This window comes from Histoplasma capsulatum, genomic scaffold, assembly GCF_000149585.1.
Source record: "Histoplasma capsulatum NAm1 scaffold_5 genomic scaffold, whole genome shotgun sequence".
In the NCBI taxonomy this organism is placed as follows: Eukaryota; Fungi; Ascomycota; class Eurotiomycetes; order Onygenales; family Ajellomycetaceae; genus Histoplasma; species Histoplasma mississippiense.
Window position 1 is genome coordinate 600,939 of NW_001813978.1, and position 23,787 is coordinate 624,725.

Genomic DNA, 23,787 nt, shown 5'->3' on the forward strand with positions numbered 1-23,787 from the left:
ACTCAAGGAGGTCTTGGTGTTTGTTTTGTGACCGTGATCCTAAATTCTCTCCAAACCGTTCAAACATTTGCTTTTTCTATCAGGGGAGGTGGAAAGTCGAAAAGGAGGCTTATTTTTTACATTTCTCAAGAACAACTGGATCAAAGCAAAATAAGACCATTGGTTGGGGAAGAGACTACAGGTGAACTATGGAATGCTCCAATTGCAGCTTCATTTTGAAGTTGCTTGATGGTTTATTTCCAAGGTCAAGCTTGTGTACCGCATGAAGAGAACGAATAGCAGCATCGGTTTAGCGAGCCCAAGAGTCAAAAAGTGTGGTTGCTAAAAAAGTCAAAACGAAAAAGAAAGTAACAAAAACGAAAAAGAAAATATAAAAAAAAGGAAACAAAAAAGAAAAAACGGAAAAAAAAGGGAAAAAAGGATGAAAAGGAAACAAGAAAACCTGGGAGGTCTATCAACGGAACCACAGCCTTTCTGGACTTGAACTCCATTTTTTAACTCTTTCTTTGTTATTTGCTTTTCACTCTTCGTCTGGTTCGCCAACCACCCCGCGCGGGAGAGGCGGATGATGAGGGCAAGTTTGGACGGCTATTCTCGCGTTTGTCCCTTCAGCAACGACGGAATATGAACAAGAAAAATCGTTGACATATGATAATAGCGGAAAGCGCATTATTAAATCAGGAAACCGTCAAACTATGCAAGGAGTGGAAATCCGCGTGCTCTAGACGCATGGAAGACAGTAGCCAGAGCGTTCGTGCAAGGAATACCAGGAAACATACGGAATACTGCGTAGACAAAAGTAAAACCAAGGCGGAAGTGAGAGCTAGGGGGATAAGCTTGACTGCAGACTCCTGCATGAGGAGGTTGTTCAACATCTGGAATCACGGATGGAATTGTTCTGATAGGTCCAAAGCAGGATCATCAGGAGGTTCTGAGTTTGCGCAAGGCATGTTTGATGTTAATGCGGTCTCTGATAGGCCGAAGGAAGCTCTGCATTAAATTCAGTATGGACTGTCCAACGCGCTGGAGCAGATGGTGCAGCCTGCAGGTCTGTACGCAGTAGATACCTGCACGCTTGAACAATATTTATGGTGGACAAAAGGACCAAGAACCTTTCTAGCTAACACTGACAATCGTCATAAATACACATGATATATTCAAGGTGTGACTCTGGGGCTAAAGCTGCATAATAATACCATTATTTCCTCTAAGGTATTTTTCCTTTTCGAGCCCATCTGGCTCGGGGATAGGTTATAATGCGTTGGATTCAACCCCACGGAGATTTATTATGGGAGCGGAGAGTTTGGCGTGTTCAAGATCAGAGCCTCTCAGATCATATCCTTCCTTCATCCCGCAAATTCATGGACCCAGCAGACTGGTCTGGTGCCGCGTTGGCTCAACAAGGTATCAGCAAGCCAATAATGGAGATGGAAAATGCTTAAACAAGGACTGTCCTGTCAGCTTGAACTAGTCGCTGGAAGGCTAGCCGGATCGCTGGCGATGCAGAAGCAGAGGCCGAAATTTAGCTTCCTTTTGCGTCAGTGGCCAAAAGAAGAGCGAGGCCACACCCGCAATCATCTCCGCTCCTCTAGCAACCGGCTCAAGCCACATCGGCCAGACGCTTCCCTCGATGTTAATCAGTCGCCATAAGTCTCCACACTGGCAATCCCCATGCCACCATGGTTTTTGGATCTTGTTTTAGCGTTTTACAGTGGTCCTGGAACGCACGAAGTAAATGAAGCTCTGAGAACGGCGGTTTCAAGTCGTTGCATCGTTTACAGCAAAATGGCTCGGAATCAAAGACAGACGAAGTTTGAGAGATCCTAACCAAGGGAACATGTTTCTTTTACTTTTACTTTTGCTTTTTTTTTTTTTTTTTTTTTTTTTTTTTGCAAACCGCGATATTCGCCTCGTTTGCTGCGTGATTGACGGGATCCTTGCTCGTTGAGCTATGTCAGATAGGGATGAAATCCCTCTGCCTCAAAGTTGACGAGATTCCGAGAACAAGCCGGTACCCAGACGGCTAATTCAAAAGTTATTTGGGTGCCGATGCAATGAGTGCTAGTAATTGGTTTGGTGGCAATGTGAGGAGGTAAAAGGTGAAATCCATGTTTTCATAGTACAGGACAGAGATATCACTGTGACCGTTTGAGACCTCGCCGACCCGTATGGGCTGTGCAGACTGACCAGTCAGATTGAACCTCCCAAGGTTCAGCCGTCTAGTTTATACAAGTGTGCTTGCCTCTCCTGTATTAGGGTCAGCATGGGTTAGACTCATCGACCACAGCCGACAGAAGGGAAGTGAAAATAAGCTCATCCGCCCCAGCCACCATACAGATACATCGCCGCCCAACCACAATGTCTCTTGCTGGATGTTACTTTTCTTATTGAGGGCTGACTGACTGGGCTGGCATTGTGAACTTGAACACTTTACAGTAATCCGCAGGCATCGTTGTTGCTGGAAAATAGTGTTCCGTACGTCAGTTTTGGTCAGAGGCAGAAAAAAGAAAGGAACAGGAGGCACATGTTTGAAACAGGCGGTCTGTTCAGACAGATCATTGATGTTCATTGAGTTGTTCCTTTGATTGCATATTTTTTCAGTGTGGACAGACTGAGTATGCACGGACGTAACAATCATGTGCAGTACAATACGGGTATGTGTAGTACAGGTACTGTACAATGCGAGTTTGTGACAGAAGTCCGTCACACTGATGACATCGCGTGGAATTCTTTGTTTCAGCACCATTTGGCGAAACTTTGATGGAAGGAATCCACTAAGTAGCGTTCAACCAGGGGGTGGTGTAAAAAGGAGAAAGTCATCAGGATAGTCATAAGGAAAGTCAATATCACATGTAAGGGTCAGACTACCATCGATGATCAATCAACAACCATGAAGTTCACCTCAAGATAGACGGCGAGCGAGGAAATGAGCCGGTACGGATTTCTAAGAATGTGAAAGTTGGGGTTCCGGGGGCCGAGCCCGGACCGGCGAGGAATTATCAATGACGCCGTAGCATACCACACTACACACCGAGAACTGAATGATTCCATCCGCTCAATGTGGGGCCTGAATTTGTTGGTTGTCCAAAGGGGGAAAAAATGATGGAAGACGTGGAAACCCAAGCTGACTTGAAGAGAAAGGAACTTGAACCTTTGCTTTGATAGGCTTCCTCCGCAGGAGAGTAACTTTGAGCTATCCACGGGCTTGGTATTATTCTTACGCACTCTGCTGGTTCATGGAAGAGACTGATCATTTCTGCCGTTAAAAATTAACCTTAATTATGGAACTCGTAGATCAAGAATAAGAAAGCCACATGTCTTGCTAAAGTATTCCGCATACAGAATACGGCCCACGTTAAATGCGTTGTGTGTGGTGCGGCTTCAGTAATTCTCTTCCCATGAGCAAGTGGACCGATGATTTCAGCGCTCTGGGTCCATTCTTAACAGCGCAACAGCGCATGGCAAACAAGGATTATCCTTAGTTTGTTTGGATTCGGAATGCTTTTCTTGGACTGAGAAACAGAGAGGAAGCAGACCAAGATGAGCGTATCGCCCTGCCGAGGTGCCCACTTAGTTTTAGCAATCTCCAATTGGCAGCTTGCGCAAAGAAAGCTGGATCCTGAGGGGCTCAACCTTAACCTACACTGTGTAGAGGAAGCATGCGAGTGGCATCAGGTGAGCGCCAACCCCAGTCTCGGTAACTAATCGCAGTCCAGGGGGGCATGCCGCGATTGCTATCAGACGTCCATGATAGTGCCCGAAACGCCAGTAAGAATCGTGGTTAAAAATACATTATTGGAGTTCATGTCTTGGGCGGCGGAAGGTGTGCTGATGGCGAGTTGAGTTTATCAATTTGCCAGACATCGTCAAGCCCTAACCGCAAGCCCTAACCCTAGCCATCCATGAACGGCGCAACTGCAGTCCTTGAGCCGCAACGACTTTGTTTCCACCCATCAAGCTCCCAAGCGGTCTGCATCGACGCACCAGCACAACCCTGTGCCGCTGTTATCATGAGTTTTGATGATTCCTCACATCTGGTGCTTGGCCGAGGAGGCTTGCGAGCAGCAGCTCTGATTCGTATTTGTTTTTGCGGTTGGTCCTCCGGTGATTAGCACAAACACTACCAAAGCTTAAATGCTCCAACGGGGTCGACTTGCTGCTGGTCCGCCTGTCACCCAGCACTATTCCCTCCATCAGGTCCACCCTGGAAGGGGAATGTCAAATTCCGCTAACAACATCCAGTACTAGTTCGGGTGATAGTTCAAAGCTATTGATATATCCTATCCTCTTTTGTACAAGGCCGAGGCCGTCTCCCTGGAAAGAGGATCGCGTCCTGGCCGCTTTTGACAGGCTGCTTGTGATAGGCTTTGTCACTGGCGAGAGCGGATAGGATGAATCCAAATAATAAATCATCAACGTCAAGGTTTTCGAACTTTGGACCATGCCCGGAACCCTTGGCATAAGCCTAATCGGACTTATTTCTGAACCCTGTCCACTGCACCTCCTCCCCCAGAATACGAGCATCCTCGAATGGACCAGGTGTTGTACCACTTCGAACTAGTTGCAGATTGCAGCCGCACCGTGCGCCAGTGACGAAAAATGGACCTCCCACTTCTCGAGGTTCCCCACCACTGGGCTCGTGTCAGAATTCGGGCCAACCAGAACGGAGTCTGATGCGTCAAAAATTATTTATTTTTTTCAACATATCTGGTTGCTGCTTTGGGGACTGTAAGCTACGGCCCCAATATTCTCCAATTCCACCATTTGGGAGGCTAGCCAAGGGACAAGACGCTTATCAAGGTTCATCGCGTGTTGGTCCGCTTTGCTGGTGCCTTCCCGGTGTCTTTCGATTTGGCGAAAGGCCCATCCAGCCTCTCCCGTGACCCCCAAAATCCCTCCATGACGGGTCATTTGGAGAGGGGTCGTTAGTGGGAAATATCGGGATGTTCTAAAAGATTTTTGCCCAAATGTCTGACCTCTGGATTGCTCTGGATCTGATCTCAGGAACTTGTTCCTCGAGCCGCCCCAATTATGATTGGAAAAACAGTGATTATGATCGAGAACCCTAGATCCAAAGCTTGACAAAGAAAAGATCGCCCAACTTTTTGCAAGTCGAGGTTCCAAGAATCATTCATCTGGCATCTTGTGAAGTTTAGTGATTTATTGCCTTTATTATTGTTATGGTTATTTACCGCTTAAGCTTTTATTTGTTTGATTACTCCATCCGTCCTCCAAAATATAATTACCCTCGCTTTCTTCCACTTGGGGTTCGGCTAGATTGTGCATTTCCCCGGAATTATTTGAAAAATTAGAAAACCACCCTACCTCCCCTTTCCCTTTCCTCTTTTCCCTTGTCCTTTTTTCCGTTTCTAATTTCACTGGGTATCCGCCTGTGTCACTCTATCTTTTTTCATTTCCCCCCTTTTCACATTCAACAAGAGACTCGACTTTCCTGACGCACGCGCCAGGCTTGTTCAACATATGCGACGCGAGCGCTCTACGGCGCGAAAAGAAAAGGGATAATAAATAATTCAAGTGGAAACAGACAATCTGGAGCAGTTGAACTCGCAACATCAGAGGGGAACCCAGACTTCTCTTTTGTGGCGGATATTTTTTTGATCTTTCTACTCATTGAGCTTATTCCTCCTTGCGCCGCCCCGACAGGGAAATACCTGCCCGAACTTCCAGGGGCCGCCCGAGCTACCCAAGTGATCGTCATTCCTCTGCTCCACATCCCTCTATCAAGATCACCAACACATCTATCTTCACATTTCCTAATTATTCTGGTGCCGATCCGGAGGGGATACTACTTCCGGTGTGAAAATCCCTACCTTCGTTGTCGATTGAACTCGGCTTGTTGTGACAAACGTCAAGGCATACCTTCCTGCTTGACTGTTCAATTGCATCGATATATCTGTATTAAGTGGCGACTGTTTCCTTCCGGCACGGCTCAAGCCTCCACGACCTCAATTTTTTGAGTAGGTACAGACTTGTCGCATTTTAACCTGCATCTAGCATTTATTTCGTGTTTTGAATGTCACCCCTTCTTTTTTTGAGGAAGGGGGAACACACTCACCCGAGTTTTCCTTTCATTTGTCCATTCCTTTCGGCGCAAGATTTGGCGTTTACTTGGAAACACCATGTTAATGATAACTTGTGATCAGGATGCGATCAAGTAAACCACTATTCGAATTCACAGCATCTCCCCGTTCAGCTGATTCTCAACCGCTGTCCTAATTGACAACACCTACGCTCAACCTCAACTTCAACCCTAACACCTCTGTTGGCCTTGAAATATTGCTCTTAATCGACTCAAGTCCTGTTGTGCATTTGGTACCTCAGTTGTATCGATATCAAATTGCACCAACTCGGGTTATTACTGAGAGTGGTGTCCAATCCATCTTCCAATACAATATCGCCTCCGATTCCTATCAGCCGCTGAGCAGTTGGCTGCCCCGCGTGGATAATTCTGGTATTTCTGGTGGTCGAAATTGGCCTGGAAGTGTTCATTCCATACTCCAAACGGGGCAAGTACCCCTCACCACTGCACCCCCAGCACCCGCCCCAGATTCCGAATCTTCAAGGCAGCCAGGCCCGTCGCGAAACCTTTCCGTCAACGTGGCGACCCTCGCAGTTCAGCCGCCCGGAATGGGGACGGCGCTTGATGCTCTGAATTCACATCAGTCACTGACATCTCGACGACTAGCTGCAAACAATTTGCCTGGCTTCGAACTTCTCCATCCTCAAGTTTCGCAACCGCAAAAATATTCCCACCCTTCAAACACTAACGCACAACAACCTTCGAGAGTCGGCGCCTTACTAACCCCGCCATCGAACTCCTCATCAGACGCCGGCTCTATTTCCGCGTACGTGAACAATAGTACCATTTCTACCAGTCCAGCACCGCCTTCGTATTCTCAGGGCTACTGGCCACCATCAAATAATTTTGGTACTGGTATGATCAACCAGCCCTGGCCCCAGTCCTTTCCTTCAAGGAGCGGGTTTTCACCACCCTCATCATATGCAGGTCGAAATAATTCGAACTCCCCTACTTCAACGGACTCTTTAACACCCACATACGATATAAACCATCGTGCGTATTTTCAAACTCCAATTCCCGGAGTTTCCACCTCGTCTGGCCCATCGCCTACGACACAACAATCCCAACCAGCAATGGCGCACGTTTTAATGAATGCGCAAGCCACTACTACTACGATGCCACCAACTCCTCCAGTGCAGAACAGTGTTGACGCCTATGGTCAGAAATTACCACCTACCCCATTATACAGTGGATCACAACAAGGTACCCCACAGCAAGCCACCTTCCCGCCATATCAGAGCAGTGGTGGCAGTTCAACAATGCACCACTCTAACGCGAACGGACCTTCATCGAGGATCTCGCCAATTCCAGTTCAGATGCACGGTGAAGGGCAACATCAGTTACCCAGTACAGCCATTAGCCCATAATCCATTTTTACTTCCTACCCGCAAGGAGCGGGGCCAAATTAGGACGACGTACATCATCCGAATTCCCACTAGCACTTGTGGGATCTATACAGCCAAACCTCCTACCAGCTTTCAACAGTGGCCATGCTGCTACTATGAGTAGTATGTACAATGGACACCCCAATCATATGCATGGACTTATGCAACATCCGCCACCCGATGATCGACCTTATCGATGCGACCAGTGTACGCAAAGTTTCAGGCGCAACCACGACTTGAAAAGGCATAAGCGCATTCATTTGGCAGTTAAGCCGTATCCCTGTGACCACTGTGCCAAAAGTTTTTCCCGGAAAGATGCACTAAAGGTAAAAATCTCTCTAATAATTATACATCATCTACGAACTTTCTTGCTAACTTTGATGTAGCGACATATCCTTGTTAAAGGCTGCGACAAGGACAAGGATTCCCAGTCTGATAAAAACAGCACAGCGGCTGGCTCCCCCATACTTACACGCACGGACACTGGCGGGGGTAACTCTGGGGGCGGCCGAACTCACAACATACAGGGAAATCATGCCTTAAAGTCGCATACATGAAATACATTTCTGTATTCTGTTATTTTATTTCGTTTGACATAATCCGGGCCAGACGGAAACTTATTATGTGTTATTCGAGTAGTTTATTTTCTATAACAGCTTTTCTAATTCCCAATTGAAAAACCAAACCCATTTCTTTCGTCCTCTTGGCCTTTTCATTTTTCTCCATTATTTGATTTGGGACAACGGCACATACTTCCTCATACTTGCTCTTCTCACGATGTTTTGGCATTTTCTTGGTATTTGGGAACTAGGGTAGAGTTGAGGTGTCCTTGGGGTCTAATTTTATCGGAAATAATCAACATCGCCGATTTCCGCGCTCTATGTGTGATGCTAGATGGCCTTTTCCTGTGTTCTTCTACGGAGGAGAATCGCTTATTTACCACAATGCTACTTCCTATCCATCCTTCAAGCGTTCGATCATCTTCGCTCACTTCTTGAGCGACAATTCTTTTAAACCTCTTTACCAGAAGCTGTTAATTTTTTTTTTTCCTGGTATTCCATTTAGCTTTGGTCATAACAGTTCTCATCCCCTTGTTTACCCTTGTCTACTCGGATTTCCTCGTTCCCTATTGGCTTGTTCGAGCAAGTTATCCATTTTGTGCCTACATTTCCCTCCATATTATGTTCGATATCTCCTTTGACATCGGTGTAGGATCGCTATTTGCTTTGCCTCTCTTCTTGACTCCCTTGTACTGTACATGTGTAAATACAGTGCACCATGTGAAGATTTCCTTGCTCAATCACGGTTAACCAAATCGGGGATATGAGGAATAGACACTCAGCCCCGAAAAGTTTATGAGATGGTTTCCAATACCTTAATTTTCTCCTTACTTTACGCTCTACGGGACTTCTCGCGAATATTACTCAAAAGACGACGAGAATATTTCAAGGAACAGTTATTCGGAAGCAGTGTCATTTTCAATCATGTGAATTTTACTACAAATGGCCCATAATTTTACTTCCCCAAGTGGCAAAACAACACGCCTTCTATCATCATGCATTAGCAGAAACCTTCCCGGGCCCAACCGGATTTATATGTACTCGAGGACCTTACTTGCTTATACCTCTACATTGGATCCCTACAGCACGCATACCCGACAAGAGAATATCCCAGCAGCCCAATACATGCACAAGCCCTTACCTCCATAAGGTGGTTTTATATTTGACAACGCAAACCCCTATAAACTTCCAGCCATGCATTGGTGGAAACTCAATATCAAAATAAAATCCTTGCACTTTCTTCGAAATAATTCCCCAGAAAACTATCGAAACTTTTTGGAAATGCTAGGATGGTCGGAACATTGTCCAGGCTTGTCTCTGAATTTGTAAACGTATTAGAGAATGAGGACCGGTGGGAGCTTATCTCATATCATTGCTATGGTCCGATAGATTTTGGGAAGCCCAATAGTAGATTTAGGTAGACGTAGCAGAAACGAATATTTCACGGCTTTGCCGGAATTATGCGAACTGCTGGTTCCACTTTTCTCCTTCTTGCGCCAGAAGCTGGAACTTCACAAATACTCTAGTAAGGCCGGAATGATGGCCTCGCGTAATGCAATGTCCACTTCCCTCCCCGGTCCATGGAGCCTGTCAGCAATTTGGTAAACACGTTCAGCCATATGCTTGATGGATTCAAGTGAGATATCATCGACAAAAAGGCAGAAGTTGTACCGGGTTTGTGCTGGAGATTTGTCTGCGAAGCGCTTCTTCCACTCCACGTTCACAGTCGGGTAGCTTGGGTAATATGTCCATTTCATTGGGTGCAAAACGGCAGAACTGGTCACGAACAATGCGAGGAACCCTCTAGTTGAGCTTTGTGTTCCATTTACGACCAGTTCATGGCGGTCCCAAATTCTTTGCCACCTCCCATCATAAGTAGCCCTTCATATGGCTACATGCCACGCATTTACATCAATGTACGTGCACCGACACACGACGAAACGCTAAGCTTGTCGTCCTTCAGAGACCCTTTAATTGTAAATATAGGATGCAATCCGTCGTCCCACATGGCTCCAAACCCACATTCAGGTTTGTCAGCGCATCTCACGTTGTGTCGTCGGTCTGATGATGTTTCCTAGCCGTCGAGAAACTTCCGAGAATGGGAGTACTGTAGTGTTTACTCCTGTTCTCCCGTTGTCTTCGGCGCTGTTGTTGTGCATTAAGTACTAGTATTAGTAGTATGAATGACTTTTTGATATAAGGGAGGCGCGACGAGAAACTCCTTATGTATGTGCCTGAGATTCCAGAAATCCAGTAAAGGATCTCAAATGCATGAGTGAACGGGAACTATTTTCTATCATGCAGTTTAGACATTGAAGTTCACTGACGACCCGCTTAGTCAGTAGTGGAAATAGTTAACTAACTATCTGTGGTCTGTATGACCACTCAGAGCATTCCATTTTTGTCGCTGTTTTAAGCTCATTCCTGGCCACGTGACGCGAGACCTACGTCACACTTATTTCAAGACCAGCTCGCTCTCGATCACCTTCGCTCACCCGGCATGCACCACTCGCCCGTGAGGTGCTAAGCAAGCCATGACGGACCCGCCGTGCGACCAGCCAGGCTTATCTTGCATGGATGGATCAACCCTTTCGGATTACCGTAGCCAGACTCCCTCGACGTGCATATCCGTTGCAGGCTCCTTTTTTTGGTTCCCCTTTCTGCCTCCAGAATGAGCGCCGCCGTCTTAGGATGTGTATAATAGGCACCATGCTTTCCCACCATCCTCATTCTTTCTGCTGCCAAACCATCGTAGGCTAGTTGACCCTTCCCTTTTGTTTCCCCTTTCAAGCTGTTACCATGTACACCCATCGAGCAAGTCGCCAACAGATGGCAGCTACCAAATCGCGAGCAGTGGAAGTGGCTGCCCGTCCTCCTACAGGTCGACTGCTCAGGCTGGCGCACAAGGAAACAAATTTCGTCCAAAGGGAGAGGCTAACCTTGGCAAGAACCTTCTTGGTCACAATTTGAGTTCTTAGTTGCTAATTTCTTGTAGGAACGCACTCTGTGCCGGAGTTCACTCCGCTTATTGAACAGCCCACTGATACACCACTTGGCCTGGTTCGGCATCTCTAGGGGAACTGCAAGTTGAGATGACCAAGATTCCTCCACCACGGCGTTGCTCTCACTCGGGTCCGTGAGTGAGCTCCGGAGGACAGCCCTGAAGAGATACTGACTTGTAGGGTCATACGTGGCTGGTTCTTTCATCAGTGTACTCTGCTGGACTCCAGTGGATTCTGCCGGCGTTGTTGCTTTCGCTATTGCTGGCTCGGGCTCAGGCTCCGGTTCCGCGAGGCTCACTCGGGGTACGGCCATCGGTGGCTCTGGAGCCGTCCTTGGTTCGGGTTCGATGGTTAAAGCGCCAATCGGTCGGCTTCTTCATTCCCTGGCACTCCTAGACATATGCCGGGATACATCGGAACTGCACCTCCCATTTGATGGCTGGGAGCCTATCGAGGGCCTGTACGGCCTCAATCAGGACATCCTGGGCTGATGAATGGTGGGGTTCTGGATCGCGCTGATGGCGGCTTGGTTATCGGTGACAATGGCGTACTTCCGGGTGGTTTTTCCGACCGTATGGGTGTCGAGCATAAGCCGCAGCGCCAGCACCAGGCCTTTGAGCTCCGCTGCGTACACCGTGGAGGTGCTAGACTGGCCCATGTACTGTGTTTGTTTCCTCCGGGCGCTGTGATTCTGGAGTGAAGGTGATGTTGCAGCTGCTCTGACATGATCATTGATGCTGCTCCCATCATTATAGATGCGTACTGTTTCTGGTTCTGTGATATCGTGTTCCTTGATTGCTTCTTTGGAGGACTTCTTGATACAGATGAACGGCGGGGTCACACGGCAGCACCACGTGTGGTTGGCGTTTCTCAAGTCAGACAGGTTGCAACTTAAACTTGTCTTCCAAGATTCCCGAGAATCGGTCGAGGGGAGTCAGTGCATCGCGTTTACGGGGTGGCCTTTCGTTATCCCCACTTATAACCGCCATGTCGTTGTGTGGCGGCGAAGTTCTCATGCGCATCATGGCTTCCAGTGTTGTTTGCTCCAGTTGCTGCTGTACCAGGAGCAGGTGTGCTTCTGCGTCAACAGCCATTCCGGCGGACTTAACACCTGTGGATAGCACTTTTTCCCAGCAGAAGAATGTTTGATGAACGCCAGGCACATATTGACAATGAATAGGAGAGGACTGTACGGCCCTCAACTTGAATCTTGTATATGACACTACGCGATGTAGGGTTCGCTCAAGATGTGTGCCTCTCAGTAAAATTGGTAAAATATAAATAATTGCATCGGCGCCTACAGGAATGCCTGACTGCTCAGCTCTTATCACAAAGGACAACAACTCTGTGGTTCTTCAACAAAGGCTTTCCAGGGCGAGTGAGGACGCTGGTTCGTGTGTCTGAACGCTATGATGAGATAAGAATGGGTTCTGGAATGGAAGACGGCAAGGATGACGCGCGCAATCGCCCGTTCTGGGTTTGGACGCTCACCAGAGAAAGTATTGGAACAACGCTCTCCCAACAGGATCCACATCGGCGGTTAAACAGTTCATGTATGCAGGTCGCGTATCAAGATATCATGAACAGGAGAAGATGACTGGATTCTGTTTCAAGAGAGATTTCATTGAATTCCGCAGGTGAGGTGTCTGAAGACATTATAGATAATGAGAGCTTGCGAGGATTCTATTTTCAAAAGCTCCTCTGATTCGGTTTACTCTGGCGCTTGAATAGCTCATGCATGTTGTCTCAGCAATTTCATACTCGTACAAGATGATAAACCAAGTTCTTTCTGTCCATATGTAGCAGGGGTTTAGCCAATCATTATTGATATTCTCGATATGAATGACTCCCAAGCGCTGACATTGAACCTGATGTTTGGTGGCAGTCTTTTGGATGCGGGAAAAATGCTGGCAACTCCATTCTTGTGGTGAGAACAGGCAGGCACCAGGAATGACTGGTCAATCTGAATGAAGAGAGAAAAAACATTAAATAGGATTCTCTGTCATATCTATTGGTAGCTCTTTGCCTGAGCCAAGACGTTTCGAAATGCGTCGATCCATAGGACCAAATCTGGCCTCATGGATTTGACCAAAGTTGGTGCTATACCATTCCACTGCCTGCTTATCTGAACAATGATCAAGAATATCATTATTGACCTCTAGGTATCCTGTCATCATGGATATCCAGCATCTCAATGACTCACCCCATGCAGAATGACCTGACTCTGTTTCTTCATCAATCACAGTCTTAACAAAACTCTCAATCAGTGCCTGTTCCAGTGGATAGCATAAATTTTTGTAGATGTCAAATTGTTTTGTGGTTGCAGGATATGCTATGTTGTTTGAAGAGTGGAGAATATCTTCTAGAGGAATATGTGCAAAGGAATTTGAAAATAGATACATCTGCAAACCCTTTTCTGCTGGATCATCTTGTGGATAATCAAATACTGCACAAGAACAATCAAGATGTTTGTAGTCAGCATTTATTTCCTCCAACATCTGTTGTGGATTTGAATGGTCTTGCATGACCTCCAGAGGAGGGGTGTGATTTGGAATGCTTCGGGTGAATCCTGCATTCTCAAACTGTTCAATGGCAACTGTATAGTCCTCATCCTGCACAACAACCATGGTGGCCTGTAGGGATAGGAAAATGGTTAGCAGGAACACAGGTGAGTCATTTACGAGTAAAGGTCCACGTTCTTACCCCACAAGCGATAGGGACGCCCAGATACCACATTGCGAGCGATCCCCAAGGAATTACAGTGAGAGGTTGAAGTATTGTGCTAAGTCTTGTTGTCTGTCTCGGGCGCCTAAACATGACTCCGATCCGGGTCTGTCTGGAGGGGTTGAACGTTTGTTGCGCAGCACGAAAAGGTCGACGATCAAGGGGTAAGAGGGACAGATTGTAGGGGCTTGCGCTGTCCCGCAAGTAAATGCACCGTTAACCTGCCGACCACAGCTGGGAACCGGAAGCTACTCGCAGTCGTTGCACCTTGACACTAACTACTCAAGTAGTAGTTAAGTAATAACCCCGCGAACCCGACCCGGGTTTTTAGGGGCGCTTATCGTGGGTGAAGTGCCTAAATTACTTAACTAAGTTTAGTTAAGCCTGTGCACGGGCCCCCTTAGCGCGGGCGTGTTATTTTCGCGGCTCGGGTCGGGTTCCAAGGTACTCCGTATACGGCGTAGGATCCAATGATCTCAAATACACGATCATTGTGTCAATGGAGGTATCCAGCTAGGTTCATCGGATATTATGGCACCTATTCGCTGAAGCTCGACATCTCGCTCAGGGACTTCATGTTCACAAACCCTATATTGGTGATAACTGTACAAAGCTGGTACTGTGTGCAGCCTGTTAGGGACATTGTGACATGTAGTGGATATCCCGTTGAAGCTCCTGTAGTCACTTTTACCCGACCTCCCGCAGAGTCATTTTATTCCAAGTCTAACCGAATTCCTGCCGCTAAAATTCACAGCTCCAGGAACAATTAAAAATTGATTCGTATATGAAGATGTCTTCGGCAAACATGCAGGGTTTGGTGCAACCTGAACCGGTGTTAAAACCGGGCGTGGGCTGCTCGTATGACAATCAATAACTTATGTCGTACTGGAATGGAACCCGAGCCCCTTCTGGCAGAACTGCTTCTTCCGGATTGAATATATTCAGCTCTGGGAGAAACGGCGTAAATAATCATTATCCCGGCTCAGATTTTTCTCTCATTGTTACACGAGAGGCTTCCTGACTTTCTTCTGTACTAGTAGCTGCCAAACTGCCAACTACGGGGTACAGTTAATTGTGATTACGGCAGCCTACAATGTGATGTCTAATTTCAAGTTGCTGATAGAGTTAAGAAAAGTGACGTCATTATGAATCATAAGTTAAGTTGAAGCTCAATGAATTTTGACTGGAAACAAACTCCAATTTCCTCAGCGCTTTTCAAGTGTTCCTTTTTTTTCTCCGATATGTTCGGTGTGTGGACACAGATACAATCACATCTCTTAACTCCTACATCGACTCAAACTGCGACACGGGCCTCTGGAGTCTACCCCCCAGATGGCTTCGTTCAACTCTGCGTTAGCAAAAACAGTCCGCCTTCCCTACCAGTTCGAGCGCTGATGACGAAAAACGCCCCGGCATACTTTATGATTGGACACTGAGAGGAAGGCAAATTTACCAGATCTTTGATTGGGTGGAGTCCTTATGAAGAAGTTTTGACAATGATGGCGATGATGTATAGTACTCGAAGTCCATTAATTGCTCAACAACAGACTCTCCCAGCATTCCAAAATCGAATGGATTTCAACAGAGTATGGCAATGATTCCAGTGGATATAATAAATTGTTAACTCTTGGGTTTCGCCGCTTGTGGAGAGAGCTATCTCTCGCAAACACATGGCTAAATGCGGCGTAGAGCTTATGGATTATGTGGCTATCATTTACCGGCGCGGCCGCATGACAATAAAGAACAACAAGCTGCAAAACACAAAAATACACCGCTTGTGTAAATTGAGGAGGAGGAGGGGAAACTTTCAGTACTCAGAGGAGAAAAAGCTAAACGAGTCCGGAGCATACAGCAAATTACGTCATATACAACTCATCTATATACGTTCTAAGCGTCTTCCCTGACAAAAGAAACATTATTTAAAGAAACTTGATTATCCGCATGTACATGTACACCTTGTAAGGAATTGTCTAATTTGCGGAATCACCAGTTGTTTGGCCTGATATTCAAACACGGACTTCATTCTTTGTTACATTGAGGAATCGCGGAGTGAAAACTACACCAAAATGACCCTTGCAGCACACGTAAGTGAGATTCCCTACAGAGTCGTTTTTGTTGAAGAAAACATACAAGTAGGGAGGCTCGCCGCTCTTCACGCAAACTGCTTTGCCCCACTTCATTGAAATGTTTTTACATTTTACGTCCTCCCAGGATATAATTTATCAATCCGTGTATGCTCGTTTGGGAACATTTTTCAAATGACTTCAGCTCACATCTACCGGCTTTCAACGAGGAGCATAGGTTGACGTTAACCAACTAATTGAGGATCTACGCAACGACCCCAAGCGTAGAAAAAGTGAACGCCTATGGACCGAGAATGTCTCCGGATCGATGACCCCGTACTCCACACGATATGCTAGTCATGAGGAAATTCCTAAATTCAAGTTGCCCGAGAAGGGTGCGCCGGCGGAGGCAGTGCGTAGGATGTTGAGGGATGATCTGGATTTGGATGGGATTCCAAATTTGAACCTGGCTAGGTCGGTGATATACTGTACATTGACCAAGACCACCTTTGCGATCCATCTGAGACAAATTTCTTGGTGATTCGGCAATATAATACTAACAAATATGTTAAATGTTTGTAGTTTCGTCGGCACTTACATGGAACGTGAAGCTGACGAGCTTCTGTTCGAGAATATCAGTAAAAATTTAGCTGATGCCGATGAATACCCGGCCTTGATGGAGATGCATGCTCATTGCGTCTCAATGATATCTAATCTCTGGCACGCGCAACCAGGAGAGCACGCGATTGGATCTGCAACGACTGGATCTTCGGAAGCTATCCTCCTTGGTGGGTTGGCAATGAAAAAACGCTGGCAGGAGACAAAGAAAGCGGCGGGAAAAGACACCTCGAAGCCGAACATCATCATGGGCGCGAACGCACAGGTTGCATTGCTTAAGTTCGCTAGGTACTTCGACGTTGAGGCCCGGATTTTAGACGTCTCTCAGAAAAGCGAGTATCGGCTTGATCCAGACCTTGTCAAGAAGAATTTAGACGAGAATACAATCGGTGTCTTCGTTATTATGGGCAGTACATACACTGGCCACTACGAACCAGTGGAAGAGATCTCAAACATTTTGGATGAATTCGAAGCGAAGACTGGTATAGATGTGCCTATTCACGTCGATGGTGCAAGCGGGGCCTTTGTTGCGCCATTCACTTACGCTCAGGCTGGAGGTCCTAAATGGTGATTATCTCTGGCAGCCAGCACAAAAACCGTCAGCTAATAAACTTATAGGGACTTTGCACTTCCTCGTGTGAAATCCATTAATACATCTGGTCATAAATTCGGCTTGGTATATGCGGGCCTTGGTTGGATCGTATGGCGGGATAGAACGTATCTGCCAAGCGACCTTATTTTTGAGCTCCATTATCTTGGTGGGACAGAAGAGACGTTTACCCTGAATTTCTCCCGGCCTGGAATGCAGGTGGTAGGACAGTATTATAATTTTATACGCCTTGGCTTCAACGGGTACCGAGAAATCATGGAGAATTGCCTAGCAAATGCTCGATTGTTAAGCACCGCGCTTGAGAACACGGGCTGGTTCCTATGCATCAGCGGCATCCATCGAAAAAATGGGAGCTCAAAGGTTGAGCAGACCAACGGGTTGCTGAAATATCAGGAAGGCGAAACATCGGCGGACTATAATGCAGGTTTGCCTGTAGTGTCTTTTAGGTTTTCTGATGAGGTTCAGCAAAAGTACCCGGATGTGAAGCAGGAGAGCGTCAGTTTATTGCTTCGTGCGAAGCAGTATATCATCCCAAGTATGTCACTGATACTGCCTCGTTCACGTGTCATTGTGAATTATGAACTGCAATGCATATTGGGGAGCGCAAAGCTGACAACGGTGACCACAACATAGATTACCCACTTCCGCCGGCGGAGGATAAGACTGAAACCCTGCGGATAGTTGTACGTGAAAGTATGTCTGCAGATCTCATCGACAGACTTGTAGCAGACATCGTGGCTGTTACCGAGAGGCTCATGGCCTCAGAGCCGGTGGATGTGGCAGCACTTCAAACAGGCCCAACCTCAATCGCGAGACGGCGTATGCTCTCGAGACATAGTCACGTAGGGAAAGAAAAGGGTTCAAAGGGAGGGAAAAAAACGCATCATTCGAAAGGAATCCACCGAGGCGTATGTTAGGAGAAAAAGCTAGTGATTTTCGCACCTTGGGGATAGGAACCAAATTGATAACAAACTCATCTGGTCATTTGGTTCATAGTATTTTCGACAATGACAGCCAATGGAAAATACATAAAAATGTGCCGGCAGATGTAATAGCCAGCTATGTTATTAGGTTCTGACTGGTACATTTGCAGTTGTATCGACGGTGTTGGAGAATAAAAGTGCCATTTCTTCTATCGGAATGATTTTTGCCTGGAACAGAGGAGGATGCCACTAAACCACTTTAATCCTAGCGTAATATCCGAAAATGTCATCGCTTTTTTGTCCCTCTGTTCGCTCTCCGCTCAACGTCAAGAAAAGGATACTCGTACTCTCGTACTCTCGTCGCAAAAGCTTGGTTCACTCCAAAAAGCTGAGATCCAGCCAGCGACTCAGTCATCATGTCAGCTGGTAAGGGGGTTCGGTGCCACTGCCGCTAAAGCAGCTAGCTACCCGACCTTGCTCAGTCTTTGAAGCCAGTTCATTCTCTTGGACCATTCACTCTTGATTCGACGAATACTCCGAGTGGCTCGCTCACGAACAGCAAGCACCGGTCAATTCACGGGATAGCAAATAATAGACAAATGGCGCTTCAAACTTGCAGGAATATTCATAGAGCACACGCCACAGGCTCAAAACAAGTCCCAGTAAAGCATGGCTACATGTGAGGATGTGAATTGTAACAGGGCCGACCTCAGAACAGCGTGACTGGATCTCGTGGCTATGATACAGGTACCGCTGCTCTGACAATACTGGCTTGGTGCTGATTCGTTCTCACAAAACTAATAAAGCTCCGTCTGGAATGTTGATCTGTGGTCGTACTAGATTGAACACTTCCAGTCCATGAAAACTCTAGACCCCAGAGACAACGAATCAAGACACCAGTCTAATAAATCTCCTCCTGTCCCCATTCGGCGGAGGAAGCTCTCCATCCCTTCGCACCAAGTTTGTTCAGGTTGTGGGAATCCGGCCTCGAACCCACTTGTGGGCTGGCCACATGACAGCTCTCGAAACGCACAATGATGTGTTCGCTGCGTTATCAGCCCTGTATGGTATTACCTGTTTCGCTGCATCATCTTCTCAGGGAAGATCGCCAGCATTTCCATATATTCTCCATTTTCTCTTATCTTCTCTTCATCAGTCACTGTCGTCCGTGTCATCACACTCTTACTCTCTGTTTCCACTTCCTTGTGTTAGCGTATATTATTTTTCCGGCTTCCTTTTGGAGTGGATTTGGCCTTGGAAACAAAAGTGCTCTTAGTGTTGCATTCCTGTTCTATTTCTATCTGTCCTGGCCCCGGTTTCCATCCCCGCATCACCTCCGCTTGCTTGTGTGCGAGAGCCCGGGCTGGTGTCAGCTTTGATTTTATCGCCTCCATCGGTCAATGTGCTGATATTTTTTTCGATCTTGTTCTCCCATAGAACTTTATACTTTTTCCAATCCTGATATCAACCTCAAAGTTGACTGCTTGATGTCAATTACTCGACCTTGTTCTACTAATTCATTATTCTTTCGTTGGGTTTCCATTCTATATATCGGCCGCATTTTTGTCCTGGTTGTCTAATATCTGTTTGGTCTTTTCTACTGCCGTGCTCTGCGTTTCATGAAAGGTGGAAATGTACTTGGAGAGGCCTATTTCCCCACTTCGGCATGGAAACTGACCGAATTCTGCTTGCCACATCTTCTATCGGATCTGTGCAACCGAAAAGGTGCATCCGTAATCAAGGGACGCTGAGTCCGCCAACGGCTTTATCTAAGGTGCAGCCTGCTTCTCATACCGGTATACAGTCTGCGCGCAAGTTACCTAGCCATACCGTGGGCGTGAATAAATCCAAACAGTCAAAGAGTCGAAACGGTATGGATTTTCATTCACTTAAACCCGTTCCTTGAAGAATCCTCAGCAAATTTCGGGGTGATTTTATGTGGCTCGACAGGAGCAGCTGACCCTTTTTTTGGTGATCGATCAGGGTGTGTGACGTGCAAAACCAAGAGGCTCAAATGTGACGAGACGAAGCCGACATGTCAACAATGCCATAAAAGAAATGTTGCCTGTGGAGGGTACAAAAAGGACTTCAAATGGAGGCAATTCGGGGAGTCCAGTTTTGCGAATAAATCTGCTGCTCCCAAAAGGAAAAAAGGTTATACAATTTACTGTAGATAGAACTGATTAGCCAAAATTTGTACTAACTTTGTGCATGGACAGCTCCTCTTCATGCACCACCGCCATCTCCCATAGTAGCCGGCCGTAAACCGATCCGCTCAGTACTGAGTCCTCTAATCCCTTATAATTCTAACTCGCCAGAGGAAGGTAGCCTGGGGGAGTATCAGCACTCATATCCTTCGCTTGAGAGTGTTTCGTCTCTTTCTACATATGATATTTACTCGCCTGATCTATTGTCATCTCTTTTAAGTCTACGGGATCACCATTCAGAAGATTATGATTGTGCGCAAATTATCGCCGATTCATCATATATCTCCTCCATTCAATCGCTCGAATTACATGAAAATGGCCTGGCGAACGATACATTCGACCTGCTGGAGCGTCCCTCTGAATGGCTACCATCCTATTTTCATTTCTCTCCAGCTCTTGCACATTTCGACAACGAAGACGTGGAAAATATAATTCGACAGTCCATCCCGGAAGTCAACTTTTCATCCTGTTGGGACGCTCCATCCTCATCAGTGGATTGCTTCAAGAATCTCTTGAAAATGTCCATATCTTATGAGCCATCTTTGCATCCAGAATCTCCAGCGATGCTCCTGTCTCGCTACGACCGACAGACCTGTGGGATTCTATCCGTGAAAGATGGGGTATCTGAAAACCCTTGGCGCACCTTAGTGTGGCCCCTTGCCGCAGATTGCCCTGCACTCTTCCATGCAATATGCTGCCTGTCCGCATTTCATTGTGTCAAAGAAAACCCTCGCTTGAGAGTTCATGGTATGGACCATATGCGGCAGAGCATCAGTATGCTAGCCAGTGAGATCGGAGCCATGAAAACGGATGAAGCATTAGCTACGACTCTTGTGCTCGTGTTTGCAGAATCCTGGGACCGACACATTTCCACAGGCATGCAGCATCTTCGAGGGGCACGGGTTCTATTGAACCAGGCGGTGGTGCGCCAACGCCAGCGTATTAATCCCTCAGAAAAAGAAATCGCATGCTTGCGGTTCTTGTACAATACTTGGCTTTACACAGATGTTGTTGCAAGACTCATCTCGCTCGAAGACGACGAATTTGATGAAGCTTCAATGCCTCAGGATTTTACTCTAAATCTCCCACATTCGTCCGTTCACGAGGTTGATCCTCTGATGGGATGTGCAACGACTCTGTTCCCACTAATAAGCCGAGTTGCCAATTTGGTCCAGAAAGTCCGCAGGTCCAAAAGTAACTCTATTCCCCTCATATCACAGGCAATGGAGCTTAAAACTCTCATCGAGCAATGGGAGACTCCAAAGTATTTCCAACCTCCAGAGGATCCAACTTCAAATGTCCAACACAACTTCCAAACAGCTCAAGCGTATCGCTGGGCAACTCTGTTGTATCTACATCAAGCAGTTCCCGAGATTCCATCTGAGTGCGGAGCTGAACTTGCCAAGCGCGTTCTTGTGCTATTGGCTACTGTCCCTCTGAGTTCGCGGGCAACAATTGTCCATATATATCCCCTATTTGTCGCGAGCTGCGAGGTGGAAAGCGAAGAGGATCGGAATTGGGTCAAAGAGCGGTGGGCGGCGATGCAGTCGAGATTAATGATTGGAAACATCGATCGATGCCTTGAGGTTGTTCGGGAGGTATGGCGACGCAGGGACGCGTTCAATCGGCAGAATATGAATTCGCTACGAGCATCCTTCGTGCAGCCTATCGATACAACCAAACGAAAAAGCATCTACGGAGTTGGCAAAGCTCCTGACGTGCATGATGGCGAGAAGATGGAGGAAAATTCCGCGACTTTCGAGCTTTCAGACCAGAGGCCCAACAACGCATGCACTTCAGTTATCGCGGTTGCGGGAAAAGGTAAAACATCTCGTTCGTTCTCATCGCCAATTAGTCCGATTAGACGAGGATCTTTTATTCCCGGATTGGATGATATGGAGATCGAGCGCACTGTGCGGGGGAGATTGCACTGGGTCGGGGTAATGAAGGATTGGGACTGGGAAGGTATTTATACCATTCCTCCACATTGACCATTCACAGACCTTACTATCGCCATTTCGTTTCTATGATACCGTATTGTCGAGAATATACATGCTGATTTTTGCATCACATAGTTCTTCTGGGATGATCCACCGACCAGCAGAAAGAAATAAAGAAAGCGGATGCGGTCACACTTCCATCGACGTTGCTTTGTTCGGTTTTATTTTCTGTCACATACCATATCGGCGGTTCAATATATAACCCTCCTTTTCTCGGAGTTCACGGATGCTTTTTCCATTCTTCGAACGTTTAGTCTTACGATTTTGTAACGATATTACGCTTTCGCTCTTTAATTTAGCTCGCCATTCTACGTTGCTCACTACAAACGGACTTCGAATATGGTTCCCCTAGACCGAACTTATCGACTCCCTAGAAGCACCAGTGGGCCATATATAACCTTATGTTTCATCACTCAACTCTCTTTTCCTCTAAATAACCTCCTTTCACCCCGTTATCATTATTAATTAATCATGAGAACCTAGTGACACTGACCATTTCGTCCGGGGCCCCAAATGCAAAACAACAAAATGCGATGAGGATTTCGCATATACATGGATATATTTTCGTTTAGAGCTCTCACGTAACTCACTCTAACCTCCACCTTCCTATTTTAATCTATAATTTTATTTACGATGGAATGAGTGGAAAATGGTTTTTTCTTCGGCTGTTCCATTTTTCCCCCGAATCGGAGTTTGATTGTCCGTCTTTATCTTTATGGTTTCAGATATATAATTTTGTTTCTCCCCACCTCCTCCTTGACATTCATTTTTGGTCCGGACAGCATACCGGATCGGATGCGGGCGTTAATAAACGGAAGGAAAGAATGTGATATTCCTAGGACTGCAGGGAAATTGATGTGCCAGATGTTCTCCGGTTTCCTTTTTAATATCGACTTTACGCCGCTCAATTACTACGATAATTTCCCTCTTCGTCATTGTCATTTCCATTCTTGATGAACAAAATTGGCATTTGCATATAATCTTCTGTTTGATTGCTTCACTATAGTCTCCTTCAGAAAAGTTTCTTGCAGATCCATGACTACTAGAAAAATCTCCTACACGATGCCGCGTACACTGGGACAGGATACCAAACTCATATCTCACCTGCCTGGCGGTTCTCAGGTGTCCGGCGGTGACATTGCCAGTGCACTCTCGACATTCGGGCATGCTCCTGGTCACCTTTCTGGACTGGTAGCTCACTTGATGCCGGTCAGGAAAGGTCCGGCGATATGACTGAACGCCCCGGGATCCATAGCTAACTATATATATTCTTAATTTTTTTCATTCAAACAAGAATTGAAGCATCCACCTTGCATTAACTCCATGTAAGTGCAGATGTTTGTCCACAGACACAAACTCGAGAAGGCACAATACATGTAACAAAATGAACGAAAGAGCAGTAGAGGTGGTGCTCCGCGAAAGTTTGATAGGCCTTACTTATTTGATTACATATGAAGGGGGGCTATCTTCACTTTTCCGAAGACACCCAGAGGAGTCTATACTCCCACAGTCCTCCATTGATTTCAGTAAAAACCTGTTCGCAGTTTATAGAGTCCTTCAATGAGCTGACATCAGCGTTCCTTCATGTTAACTAC

The 23,787-nt window shown here is 46.5% G+C and overlaps 3 protein-coding genes across 3 annotated transcripts; all 3 read left to right on the forward strand.

Annotated features, from left to right (window-relative positions):
• Window positions 1-7,173: 7,173 nt before the first annotated feature.
• On the forward strand, window positions 7,174-8,042 carry HCAG_05037 (predicted protein; the record flags this gene model as incomplete). Its single annotated transcript, XM_001539520.1, has 3 exons — window positions 7,174-7,447; window positions 7,510-7,811; window positions 7,872-8,042. 3 exons carry the CDS (start codon window positions 7,174-7,176, stop codon window positions 8,040-8,042), a joined length of 747 nt encoding a protein of 248 aa, XP_001539570.1.
• Window positions 8,043-15,837: 7,795 nt separating this feature from the next.
• Window positions 15,838-18,238, forward strand: HCAG_05038 (glutamate decarboxylase; the record flags this gene model as incomplete). Its single annotated transcript, XM_001539521.1, has 6 exons — window positions 15,838-15,855; window positions 16,073-16,308; window positions 16,417-17,019; window positions 17,071-17,597; window positions 17,696-17,881; window positions 18,156-18,238. The coding sequence occupies 6 exons, from the start codon at window positions 15,838-15,840 to the stop codon at window positions 18,236-18,238; spliced, it is 1,653 nt and encodes a 550-aa protein (XP_001539571.1).
• Window positions 18,239-19,651: 1,413 nt separating this feature from the next.
• Window positions 19,652-22,281, forward strand: HCAG_05039 (predicted protein; the record flags this gene model as incomplete). The annotated part of the gene is made up of 3 exons (XM_001539522.1): window positions 19,652-19,856; window positions 20,205-22,157; window positions 22,268-22,281. 3 exons carry the CDS (start codon window positions 19,652-19,654, stop codon window positions 22,279-22,281), a joined length of 2,172 nt encoding a protein of 723 aa, XP_001539572.1.
• Window positions 22,282-23,787: the final 1,506 nt, after the last annotated feature.